Raw genomic sequence first — 13961 nt, 5'->3', positions numbered from 1 at the left:
GTAGCAAAGACCACGGGCTCCTTGAGGGCCAGACCTGGCCACGAAGTTTTGCTTTCCTTTTAATAGTTGGTACAGGGTCATTCACAGAGTTGGTGGTTGAAAATTATACACATAGTTAGTACATCTTCGATTCTAAGGATTTCTTAAAGTCAGGAAATAAAAGTACAATAGATAGAAATTTAAGAAAATACAGCATTCTATAGAATGAGTTACTGGCTCAACAAGGACCAAACGGGTCTTTTCTAACTTCAAAATGATGTTCATGATAAACTTTGAAGACATTATGTTAAGTGAAATAAGCCAGTCATGGAGGACAAATATGGTCTGTTTCCACTCATCTGAGGTACCTAGAATAGTCAAATGCATATAGAAGGTAGAATAGTGGTTATCAAGGGCTGGGAGGAAAGGGGAATGGGAGTTATTGGTTAATAAGTTTCAATTTGGGAGGATGAAAACATTCTGGAGATGGATAGTGGTGATAGTTGAACAACAATGTGAACGTACTTAATCCACATAAACCATTCACTTAAAAATGGTAAATTTTCTGTTATGTATATTTTATCACAATAAAAAGCAAGCAAGCAAACAAACACAAAAATATACACCTGACTGGTAGTGGTGCAGTGGATAAAGCATCAACCTGGGATGCTGAAGTCCCCAGTTTGAAACCCCAAGGTCCCCAGTTTGAGTGTGGGGTCACTGGCCTGAGCACGGGATCATCAACATGATCCCTGGGTCACTGGCTTGGACCCAAAGGTTGTTGGTTAAAGCCCAAAGGTCGCTGGCTTGAGTCCAAGTTTGCTGGCTTAAGCAAGGAGTCAATGGCTCAGCTTGAGTCCCCTGGTCAAACCACATATGAGAAGCAATCAATGAACAACTAAAGTGAAGCAATTACGAGTTGATGCTTCTCATCTCTCTTCTCCCCTTCTCTTTTCTTACCTGTCTCTCTCTCTCATCAATTAAAAAAACAAAAAAAGAATATAAAATCTTCAAGTATATGCACTTTGACACAATTGCAAATATAAGGTAGGGAATACAATTCAGATATGTTAGCACAGATACAACATGATTATGTTGTATTATGTTTGTCTAATTGTTTAAAAAAGGAGTTAAAATAAATGTGTATCTCTGAAATTTATACACCATTGTAGTTACAGATAAAACTACTTTAAATGAAAGGAAATATTAAGAATTTATATAGCCTGACCAGATGGTGGCGCAGTGGATAGAGCGTCAGTCTGGGATGCAGAAGACACAGGTTTGAAACCCCAAAGTCACCAGCTTAATTAAACTCATGCTCATCCAGATTGAACATGGGCTCACCAGATTGAGTGCAGGGTCACTGGCTTGAGCGTGGGATCATAGACATGACCCCAAGGTCGCTGGCTTGAGCAGGGGGTCACTCGCTCTACTGGAGCCCCCAGGTCAAGGTACATATGAGAAAGCAATCAATGAACAACTAAGGAGACTAAGGAGCTGCAACGAAGAACTGATGCTTCTCATCTCTCTCCCTTCCTATCTATCCTTATCTGTCCCTCTCTCTGTCTCTCTCTGTCACAAAAAAATTTTAAAAATTTAAAAAAAAGAATTTATAACTGCATTTAACAAAAAGTACAAGCCCTAAAAACAAATATTTAAAGCAGGACTGAAAGTTCCAAATGGTCAAGTCATTAAAATAGACTTGTATTTATAAAGACCACACCAGCCTGAACTGTGGTGGCTCAGTGGATAAAGCACTGACCTGGAATGCTGAAGTCATCAGTTTGAAATCCCAGGCTTGCCTGGTTAGGGCACATACAAGAAGCAACTACATGTACTAGGAGTTGATACTTCCCACTCCTCTCCCTCCCTTCTCTCTCTCTCCTCTCTCTAAAAACAATAAATAAAATTTAAAAAATAAACCCACAACATAATTAAATGAGCTTAGACAAAATATATAAAATTTTGGTTTTCGAATATCTCCTTCAAAAGAGTAAGTGTGGGAAAGGTTTGTTAGTTATTAATTTACCTTACAATTGAATGCAATTTAGCTAATTCTTTTGCAATCATTCCTGAATTCCTCTGATCAAGAACTTAGTGAAATATCTTTAAGTCAGGATATGAAGAAATGGCTCAAAACTAAAATTACTTGGCTCTCCCTTTGCTAGAATTCAGGAAAAAAGCAGAATTCGGCCCTGACCGGTTGGCTCAGTGGTAGAGCGTCGGCCTGGCGTGCGGAAGTCCCGGGTTCGATTCCCGGCCAGGGCACACAGGAGAGGCGCCCATCTGCTTCTCCGCCCCTCCCCCTCTCCTTCCTCTCTGTCTCTCGCTTCCCCTCCTGCAGCGAGGCTCCATTGGAGCAAAGATGGCCCAGGCGCTGGGGATGGCTCCTTGGCCTCTGCCCCAGGCACTAGAGTGGCTCTGGTCGCAAAAGAGCGATGCCCTGGAGGGGCAGAGCATCGCCCCCTGGTGGGCAGAGCGTCACCCCCTGGTGGGCGTGCCGGGTGGATCCCGGTCGGGCGCATGTGGGAGTCTGTCTGACTGTCTCTCCCCGTTTCCAGCTTCAGAAAAATAAAAAAATAAAAATAAATAAAAAAAGTAGAATTCATGTCTTACAATTCTCACATATTAATGGGTTCTTCATATGACATTCTAACACAGGCACTTAAAACCCAAGGAGCATAATGTCAATTAGAACAGGAATGCTGTAGTCACACACACCTGAGTTACTCGCTGTGACCTCTGGGTAGTGACTTAACCTGAGTTCCATTTCCACTTCTCTAAAATGCTTATGAACTCCTAGCTGGCAGGAGGATCACATGACGCCCCCGGTATACAACCTGACCTGCCTGCCCAGAGGCACGGCTCCCATGCTTTTCTCTTTAACACCTAAGGCTTGCATTCCCAGAACCCAGCATGTAGCAGTCTTGATACACAACACCAGGGACTCACTTGATGCTGACAGTCAGGAAAAAATAGCTAAAAAAGTTTTGTTTCCTATAATTTGTCAAATTACTCCCGAAAAGCCTACAGTTTGACTTGTCACATTGAACTGCTATTGAAACCACTGACATAACTTTCAAATCAGATCTCAGTATCCACTGCTACCTCACACAAATATCTATAGCACTTCATATATGCTGGGCATTTCTCTTAGCACTTCATGTGTGTGAACTCATTTAATCCTCACAATAACACTATAAGATGGATGAGTACTATTAACACCCCCATTTTACAGATGAGGGAACTGAGGCACAGCTGGTAAGTAACAGGATCGGAAGCCAGGTATCTGTCCCAAGCTCTGGCTACAGTTGAATAATAATAGCCTGTTCCAGGAATAAGGAATGCTGACACCTGAGGAAGCTACGACGAAACCACAGGTGTCCGGCTGTTTGTAACAGGTGGTTTCAATTCCATGTGACTCAGACTAATCACATTAGATTTTGCTCTCATTAACTAGCTAACCAAATGTTTCAAGTATATTTGCAGAAACCAGAGGCCTCTATCCTGCCCGTTCACGGCCAGCTCAACCTTGAGAATGTTGCTGAAGCTGCTGGGACCCTTTTGGGAACTGACAAGAATAAGTCACTTTCCGTTTTGGAAGAGCCCCTCTCCCTCTGATCTCTTTGTTCTGCCTTCCCGCCATTCCCTCTTCCCGAGTTCCTGAAGAAAACCCCTGCCTGCACTGAGACATAAGATGGGCTTTGAGACAGGAGTCCCCCATCTTCTCAGGCTGCTGACTCTAGAATAAACCATTTTCCTTCTCACTTGTCTCACAACTTTGGCTTTCGTGGTGACAGGCAGCAGGACTTGCGGGTCATCTCCTGGTTTCAGGGCCTCAGTGCGGATGACCAGTCAGCTGTGGCTGGAATCACCTGGAGGAGTCTATCACATGTCTAGTGCTGGATGCTAGCTTCGGGGTGGGACCTCAGCTACAGCAATCCGCCCGACAACTACATGTGGTCTCTCCAAGCGGCAGAGCTTCCTCCCAGCATGGCATCCACAGAGTGACTGAACTTTTTACTTGATGGCTCAGGGCTCCAAAGTGTCCCACATTCTTAAAACACTTGCCAATTAATTCAATCCCACAGTTCTTTCTCACTAGAAAGGAATATATTAAATATCAGGTGCTTTTTGCATACCTACTTATTTCTTATAAGAGCCCAGTCAAAGCAGGAATTACCTACCACCCTTTACAAAAAGGGAAAGATGACAATTAAGTATGGAGACATGCCAGTAACGAAACAGATAGTTAAGTGACAAGGTTACATTCAAAGGAGGATGACCTCCTTCGATATGAAAAAAAAAAGATTACAATGAGCCCTGGCCAGTTAGCATAGTGGATAGAGCATCGGCCCAGTGTATGGATATTCCAGGTTCTATTCCCAGTCAAGGCACACATAAGAAGTGACCATCTGCTTCTCTCTCCCTCCCTCACCAGCTTCTCTCCCTCTTCCTCTCCAGCTGCTACTGGCTCAACTGGCTTGATGGGTTTCAGCACTGGCCCCAGGTGCTGAGGATAGCTCAGTTATCCAAGTACATCAGCCTCAGGTGCTAAAAATAGCTCAGTAGATTTGAGCATTGGCTCCAGATGGGGGTTGCAGGTTGGATCCCAGCCAGGGCACATGCAGGAGTCTGTCCTTCTATTTTCCCTCCTCTCACTTAAAAAATAAAAAAAGATTACAATGAAGATTAACCTTGCAAAAATATAGATATCTAACTATTTTTCTCTAATTTCAGGATAAAGGTTTTCAGTAACCAGATTTTTCTTGCTAACTTACCATTAGGAAGAGTTGTATTTCTTTTACTCCTAGATTTGAAACAACTTTGTCACAATGCTTTTAATTTATTTATTTGAAAGTATATGTACATACTTCAAAACTGAAAATACAGTGTAAAGTCCTGCTTCTACTCTTGTCTGCCATCTGCCTAGCTCACATCCCTAGAAACATGTAACTGTGTATCCTCCAGTCTGATGGCCAATATAAACATTTTTGTTCCCTCCACCTTTTTCCTATAAAACCTTATCCATACATCATTTCATGTATGCAAGTATTTATATAAGATAAATTCCCAGAGGCAGGATTTTCAAGTAGAAAATATCCATTTGTATTTGATAGATGTTGCCAAATTATCCTCCATAAGGATAGTTACACTCTCAACAAAAATACTTGCTTCCCTGTCACTCCAATAACTTAATATAGTATCAAATCTCTGGACTTTTGCCAATCTAAAAGAGGAAAAAAGGTAACTTGGGTTGATCTGTGTGTATTTCTTGTTGAGGGTGAGTGAGGTCAAGCATCTTTCTGTGTGTTTCAGTCATTTGTATTTCCTTTCTCGTGATCTGCCTGTTTACCTGTCTTGCCGATTTTTCGATGATGTTTTTGGGCCTTTCTCTCACGTTAATTTCTAGCACCTTTTTTTTTATCATTCTATGTGTACTATATGAGTGGAAACATTTCTTTTCTGGTTGTCATTTGATGTGTAAAAATTCTTAGTTTTTATATAGTGGAAGTTACAATAACATTCTTTTATGGCTTCTAGATTGAGTCAAAATTAAGTAGGTCTTCACTGCAGAATTGGTAGTAAAGAAATGAAAAACCTTACATATTTAAATCTTTGTTTTAAATACTTTTAAACTTGTCAAATAGTTGCAAAGAAAGCCTAAAGAGTTCTTGTATACCTTCTTTATAGAACTCCAGTTAATAAATTCAGAAAGAATTAAAGAACAAAATATCATTATTTTGCAACTTCTAATAAGTACTGGATCTAAGCAATGACCATTGGCTACTAAAGCCAGCAGGTGAAGGCTGATTAAACTGAAATAGAATAGCAAGAGTAAGATGAGCTGGTGCATGACTGCCTCCCATTTGTCTGTCTTTCCCTTTTGAAAAAAAATTTAGCCTTAACTTCCATCCAAGGATACAGTCTTGCCCCATCCCCAATGGTCCACCCTTTCCACAAGACATTGACTTGTGACAAATAAGACTTCCTAGGAATGAGCCTTCCTAGCACCATGGGACATTATCCAAGATTAATGCATCCTTCAGACTGATTTATGACCCAAGGGGGAAAGTACAGGTGAAAAGGGGGCCACATACTAAATCTGAAAAGCTCAGGGGAGGCCTGCATGGTGGGCCTTAAAACCTCAGGGACTCAAAGCAACCACACTGGATGATCTAAACATAAATATTCCCAACTAAAAGCGGATCAGGGTGGGTTATCTCATGCTAGGCCTGTCACTTTCTTGACAAAGGTCAATCTTTACCTAAGGCTAGCCTGTTTATTATTGTCTTTTTACATCTAAGATAGCAGACCTTTGAAATGTCAGAGTAATCTTTTCCAGACCTCTCAAGGCACACCATCACACCAGAGCACAGAACCACAGCATCTCTCATTATTACCGTGTTCCCAGAATACCATCTCTCTGTGCTATAAATGTTAAGTATTTGCTATCCTTTACCCACCAATTTAAAAGAAGTGTATGTCTCTCCGTTTTACTTTTTATCTGGAAATTGATGTGGCTATGACTCCATGATGACATAGTGAAACGCTTCCCCGGTAACTGTTCCACTCTGCTCGCTAGTTCCGGTTCCGCTTTTGTAACCTTGCTTGCCTCTTGCATCAGCCCGGGCTATAAAAGGCCCCAAAGTCCGCTAGTCGGGGCTCAGACTTCGGAGAATTAACTCCTCTGAGCCCACCCGCATGATAAACTGGTTCTCCAACTCGCCAAGTGTTGCTTGGCTTCTTGGACATGCCAGTAGGTCGCAACATTTGCTTCCCTGACCGGGAAGCCAACCATGCTGGTCCCTTGCGCCACCAGCCCAGCAACAAGAACCACCTGGCAGAGGGGGCCTTCTGTGTGAACGAGGCGGCGCCACCCGACATCTTCCATGGGACCTCATTACTGGAGCAACTGGACCCGACCGGACTCAACAGAGAGAAAGACTAACATTTTCAGGACATGCATCTGGACAAGGTAAGGTCCCGGGACCGGTCACCCAGTCCAGCCTGTCTCGGGACAGAAGGGGGAGCTTGAACACCTCTCACGATCTTAAGATTGAGACACCAAATAGGGATGCCCTGGGAAAGGGGGGGAAAGCAATAACCTCTGTATGAATGGAGGTATGAGTGACTGATCGTGGCTCCACAGCACCACCTACCTTGCCCAAGAGCCCACCACCATCAGTCTCCCCGCCGCACGAGCCTGAACCTGACCAGCCAGACCTGGAACCCATTGGGAGACGCCTACGGTCGGCCCAGCAGACATCCGCCTGCCAGATGCTTCTCCCGGAGACCCGAGGACCCCAGCAACTAAATACAGATGGCAGCGTCCGGGCAGGACAGCCCGCCTTGCATTATCAACCCTTCACCACCACAGATCTTTTCAACTGGAAGCACCACATGCCTTCCTGTTCTGAGAAGCCTCGGGCTCCCGTAGTCCATCTTCCAAACTCATCAGCCTACTTGGGATGACTGCCGCCAGCTGCTTCTCACCCTGCTCAACATTGAAAAGTGAAGGCGAACCCTGACCGAAACCTGAAAATGGCTACAAGTTCAAGCTCCAGCAGAGACCCTTGATGTGGAGGCATGGACCAAGGCTGTGGCCCCAGACGTCAAACCAGACTGGGACTTCAACACCGAGGGAAGAAGGAATTCCCTACGTCTGTACCGCGAGGTGCTTCTCCACAGAGTCCAGGCAGGGGCTAAGAAGCCCACCAATATTCCAAAATCACCTCCGTGACTCAAAACCCTGATGAGCCTCCGGCTGACTACTATGAAGCGCTCTGTGAAGCCTTCTGAGTTTACACCCCATTGGACCCTGAGGCAGTTGAAAAATCAACAACCAGTTAATGCCGCCTTTGTAGCCTAATTCTATCCTGACAGCTGCCACATGCTCCAGAAATTAGAAGGCTTTGCTGGAATGAATGCCACCCAGTTGTTAGAGGTTGCCAACAAGGTCTACATCAACCGGGACTGGAAGCTCGGAAAGAAGCAGATAAAAGAATGACACAAAAGATCTCCCTCTTTGCTGCAGCTCTCGGCAACCCTGACCTGGTTAAAAGGCCTGGACCTCCCAGGAGGGGCAGGATGCTGAGACACCAGCCCCCGAAACCTGATCAATGTGTATAATGCAAAGAGATCGGACATTGGCAAAATGAATACCCCAACCGGAAAACAGCCTCTGGCCCTGCGGCCAAAACCACTCAGTCGAGGAAAGGCAACTATCAACCAGTACCAGTGGTTCAAGACTTGATGGGGTTAGCTGGGGTTGATGCTGATTAGGTAAGACCGGGCTCCATGAAATTAGGCCCCCAGGAGCCCATGGTCAGCATGATGGTAGGGGGCCAGACAATGACTTTTATGGTGGACACGAAGCAGAACACTTGGTAGTCACCATGCCAGTCACACCCTTTACTGAGCGAGAAGCCACCATAATTGGAGCCATGGGCACTCAAACTCCTCTCCACTTCTGCAAGTCCTGAATGTGTCAAATCAGGGGACATCAAGTTGTCCATGAATTCCTGTATCTACCTAAATGTCCTATACCCCTCCTGGGACAGGACCTACTGACTAAGCTACGAGCCCAAATAACCCTGACTCCTGGAAAACCTGCCAGCTTAACTTTAGGAACACAAGAGGAAACTCTGATACTGTCCGTAACGGTCGCCAGGGAGGCTGAATGGAAGTTCTATGCCCAGGAGATAAATGAGCAAAACCTGCCTGAACTCTTAGAAGAATTCCCACTAGTCTGGGCAGAGAAGAATCCTCCCAGGATGGCAAAAGCCATGCACCTGTGGTAGTGGACCTGAAACCTGGGCCGTCCCAGTAAGACAGAGACAAAGCCCAGTGCCCAGGGAAGCTCAGCTCGGAATAGAGCTCAGAGAGCCATAAAGAGACTCAGGGAGGCCGGGATCTTAGTTGAATGCCAGTCCGCCTGGAACACGCCACTATTACCAGTAAAGAAGCCTAATTGGGGCGGATACCAGCAAGTCCAGGATCTGCGGGCAGTCAACAACATGGTCATCACTCTGCACCTGGTGGTTCCGAACCCCTACACTCTCATGAGTCTACTTCCTCCTGGAGCCAGCTGGTTCACCTGCTTAGACCTTAAAGATGCCCTTTTTCTGCTTGCGAAGGCTCCCAAGAGCCAGCCGCTGTCCGGCTTCAAATTGGAAGAACCTCACACAGGCAGAAAAACCCAGCTAACTTGAACACATCTGCCTCAGGGATTCAAAATTTTGCCAACCTTATTTGGTGAGGCTTTGGCCGTGGACCTCACAGCCTTCCCCGGGAGAAGAGGTAAATTGTGCCCTCCTACAATATGTAGATGATCTCCTGGCCAGCGACTCCCGAGAAGATTGCTGGAAAGGCACGAAAATCCTCCTACAGTTGCTGACCGACACAGGGTACAAGGTGTCACGGTAAAAGGAGAGATATGCCGGCCCCGAGTCCCGTATCTTGGGTTCATCATCACTGAAGGACATTGCCCCCTAGGACCCGAAGGGAAGCAAACCTTCTGCTCGACCCCTAGACCCAACAACAAAAAGAAGCCCTGAGAGCTCCTAGGAGCAGCAGGGTTCTCAGGGAAGGCAAAAACCCTCTATGAGGCACTAAGCGGGCCAGAGGGGGAACTCCTAGACTGGGGCGAAAAACAGGAGACGGCATGCCAAGAAATAAAGACACTGCTCGCCAGTGCCCAGCGCTAGGACTGCCAGGTGTAAATCGTGAATTCAATCTCTTCGTCTGCAGGAAAGACCATGTAGCACTAGGGGTCCTCACCCAAACTGTCGGGCCATGGCAGAGACCAGTGGCCTATCTGTCTAAACAGCTTGACCCAGTGCTGCCGGGTGGCCCCCTTGCCTACGGGCACTAGCCACCATGGTAACAGTAGTCAGAGAGGCTGGCAAGCTCACCTTAGGCCAGAATATCTATGTGAAAGTCCCACATGCGGTGACAACCCTGATGAATAGCGAGGGGTACCGGTGGCTCACCAGCAGCAGGATGGCCCACTATCAGGGACTACTGTGCAAAAACCCACGGGTGTCACTAGAAACAGTACACACACTGAATGAACCCAGAGACATTCCTCCCTCACCGAGGCCAGACCGCCAGATCATGACTGTGAGGAAAGCATGGATGAGGTCTACTCAAGCCGACCTGGTTTAACAGACACTTTCTCATGAACCTGAACTGGACCTGTTCACAGACAGAAGTAACTTCATCCAAAACAGGGAACAGAAAGCTGGTTAGGCAGTGACCACCTGAGACCGAGTCACCAATGCAGAAGCATTACCACAGGTTTAGTCAGCTCACAGAGCAGAACTGTGGGCACTAATCCAAGTGCTACAATATTCAGAGGGAAAGAAGGTCAACATCTTCACTGACTCTAAATATGCCTTTGCAACCCTACATGTGCGTGGGGTAATTTATTAGGAAAGGAGACTACTCACGGCTCAGTGCAAAAAAATAAAAAACCAAAGGATTCTTCAACTACTGGAAGCAGTCTGGACACCCAAAAGGGTAGCAGTCGTACACTGCAAAGGACTTCAAAAAGGAACCGACCCAATAAGCTTGGGAAACTGTTTCGCTGATCAAGTGGCAAAGAGGGTCTGCCTTCATGTCATCCATTGTCCAGGCAATAGCAAAGTATTAGAAATCAACTGGAAATTACAGGCTACATACCGGCCTCAGAGTTCAGGGGACATTGAACCTATGAATCGAACCCTAAAGACCACCCTAGCTAAGTTCTGCCAGAGACAGGCCTCCCTTGGGTAGACATGCTACCCCTCGCCATGCTGCAGGTGTGATGCACTCCTGGACCCACAGTATACTCCCCCTTTGAAATCTTACACAGGAGACCCCCACCCATCATCATCATTAATAAACTGAGAGGAGACCCCCCCCCCCCCCGACAGATAGGAGAATTAGGCCTCTCAACCCATCTCCAGATGCTAGGGAAAACGCTCCATAAGATAGCCCAGGATGTTCTAGAGAGGGCCCCATTCCCCTTAGGACTGGGTCCACTCCTATCAGCCTGGACGCATAGTATGGGTTAAAGCAGGGGTCTCAAACTCAACTCAGCATGTGGGCCGCAGAGCAAGATCACAGCCATTCGGCGGGCCGCACTAGGTCTACAAAAGGCAACTCTTACGCAACACTTTTCTCACTGCAGTTGAAAACAACAAAAAAAAAATCAGTACAATAAGCACAATCGTACATGCAGTTTACTCAGTGTCACAAAACGACCAGAAACTGTAGTTCGCATCACAACTGCTGTTAACTAAGCTAATATCTAGCTAGGATGCTAGAGAAATGAAAAATACAAGTAGGCCCCTAGGCTTACTTAATTTTATCCAAAATATTTTGAACTTCGTGGATTAGTCTGCGGGCTGCACAAAATTGTTCGGCGGGCCACGAGTTTGAGACCCCTGGGTTAAAGACTGGAAACAACAACACTCCAATCATATAGTTGTCTTGGCTACTCCGACTGCCATTAAAATTGCAGGTACAGCACCCTGCATTCGCCATACCAGCGTCAAAAGAGCCAACACTGAGGACCTATCAGAGTCCTGGACCACTCACAGTGACCCCACAAAGCCATTACAGGGGATGCTGTGAAGAATAATGGGCATACTACCAGAAATTGATGAAGGGCCCCAACCAGCAGAACCCAAGGAACAACCAGGACTGTAATGACCTGCCCGCTGCCATTCCTGATCATTGTCAGGATCTTGACCCTACTTCTGGGCATAGGACTAGCTGCAAGCGCTCCCGTGGATTGGAGTAGACTAGAGAGACTATCATTAAGAGTCGCATACTGGGAGTGAACGAGGGGACGAAACGAAGGCAGGCCAGAGCCACTGCCTTCGCCATGACCCGCGGTAACCAGCGTGAGCTCGCCCACTAGAAGAATATGAAAAAGCAGAGCAACTCGGTTAAGGGAAAGCACCGAGATAACGGGCTTTCTGCTGCTGCCCGCAAGCAGAGGGACTCGGAGATCATGCAGCAGAAGCAGAAAAAGGCAAACGAGAAGAAGGAGGAACCCAAGTAGCTTTGTGGCTTCATGTCCAACCCTCTTACCCTTCGCCTGTGTGCCTGGAGCCAGTCCCACCGCGCTCGCGTTTCCTCCTGTACTGCTCACAGGTCCCAGCACCTATGGCATTCCCTTTGCCCTGAGTCTGCAGCGGGTCCTTTTTGTGCTTCCTTCCCCTCAGGTAGCCTCTCTCCCTCTAGGCCACTCCTGGGGGTAAGGGGGTCACCCCATCCCAGTGTTTTTTATTCCTGTGGGGCTCACCCCAAAGTTTTAAAAGTAGCGTTGTAATTTAAAAAAAAAGAGTCGCATACTAATAGTAGGATGTATTGTTACTATAAAAGGTTTTGGAAACTTTCTGTTAAAACAACTTACAAAATCCTAATCAAACTCATCCTAGTAAGCCTCACTCTGCCACTAAGTGTCCCCACGCCCTCATGTCCTAATGAGTGTTTTCAGACATATTTAGTTTTCAGGCCCTATAAACTTTGTTAGAGAGCATCCAAGAAGGAATGATGTGGCTATGACTTTATTGACAAAGCAAAATGCTTCGCCTGTAACTGTTCTGCTCACTAATTCCAGTTGTACTTTTGTAACCTCGCCTGCTTCGTGCATCGGCCTGGGCTATAATGGGCCCCGAAGCCCTCCAGTCGGGGCTCAGACTTTGGAGAATTAAACTCCTCTGAGCCTGCAGGCATAATAAACTGGTTCTCCAACTCTCCAAGTGCCACTTGGCTTCCTGGACATTCCAGTCTGCCCCAACAGATTTCCTCGCTTTGCCTTTTCCTACTTCCTTAATCTACCACCAATGGATTTCAAGGAACCCTCTTTACCTCTATCTCTTCCTTTGATTCTAATGTATAAAATAAGCTTCAAAACTGCCATTCTCTGGAGCATTTTCTCAATTCATTTAGATTTGCTTTCCCAACAATTGTCATCAATTTGCCTCAAATAAACTCATAACAATTCTAAAAAAGAGAGTGAGAGAGAAAGAGAGATAAACTGGTCCAAAGATCTCCCTGTGGTGCTAGATTCAAAGGACAGGCAGTTTCTGGGAGAGGTAACAGTGTCTCTTCCAGTCCTCCCTGCCAGACTACGAGCTACAGCCCAGTGGCAGTGACCAGGAGAGTTGCTACGCCCATGATAAGGGACACAGTGGGAAGAAAGGGAAAGGCGTACCATGCCCCTGGGAAGAAAAGCTGCAGTACAAAGAGAACTGACAAGCTCTCCAGAACACCAGAAGTTAGCATCAATCCCCTCAACTGGAACTGAAAAAAAATAGTAATTGGGGGCATGTAAAAAGTACCAACTTATTTTACATTTTACAGCACTTAAGTCTGCACTCTTAACCAAGAATTAATACACAATGATATAAAGTAGCTTGTTTACAATCATAGAAAAGTGATAGTTTCAAAGAAGTTTGTTTCTATCCAAAACAATCTATGTGTCATTGGCATATTCTCTCTTCTAAAGAAATAAAAATTAGAGCCTGACCAGGCGGTGGCACAGTGGAGAGAGCGTCGGACTGGGATGCAGAAGAAATAAAAATTAGGGATTGTGCAAGAATTTTTTCTCTATTACTCTCTTCTATATTTTCTACAGATTTAAGATATTCTTCCTCATCTCTCCCACCCAGGTTGGTGCAAGGCCTTGACCACCATTTCAGATTATTTCTTTAAGTTTAGCATCATCCTCATCATCCTCTCCCTTCTCTGTCTTCTCTTTAACTATATACCTCTAAGAAATTGATAATAAATTAAATTGATATAAGTATGACCCTCTAGGTAGAAGTTTTCAAACTTTTTATCATAACCCACATTAAGAACATTTTACATCTGGAGCCAGTACACACACAAAAGTCACACCTATAAAACCTACGCAGAAGTTCCTCAAAATATCTACCCTCACTACATGTGATATAGATGGATCTTCACCATTCTAATCCACC

The 13961-nt window shown here is 45.6% G+C and overlaps 2 protein-coding genes across 2 annotated transcripts in view; one reads left to right on the top strand and one right to left on the bottom strand.

Moving 5' to 3' along the window:
• GCH1 (GTP cyclohydrolase 1) overlaps nt 1-13961 on the bottom strand; it is a 60798-nt gene that overhangs the window by 44340 nt on the left and 2497 nt on the right. The window lies entirely within an intron of this gene.
• Nucleotides 11815-12276, top strand: LOC136376333 (small EDRK-rich factor 2-like). Its single transcript, XM_066342280.1, has one exon. The coding sequence runs from the start codon at nt 11897-11899 to the stop codon at nt 12032-12034; it is 138 nt and encodes a 45-aa protein (XP_066198377.1). The 5' UTR covers nt 11815-11896; the 3' UTR covers nt 12035-12276.

The sequence above is a fragment of the Saccopteryx leptura genome, chromosome 6 (assembly GCF_036850995.1).
Source record: "Saccopteryx leptura isolate mSacLep1 chromosome 6, mSacLep1_pri_phased_curated, whole genome shotgun sequence".
In the NCBI taxonomy this organism is placed as follows: Eukaryota; Metazoa; Chordata; class Mammalia; order Chiroptera; family Emballonuridae; genus Saccopteryx; species Saccopteryx leptura.
This window is presented reverse-complemented; position numbering and strand designations above follow the sequence as displayed.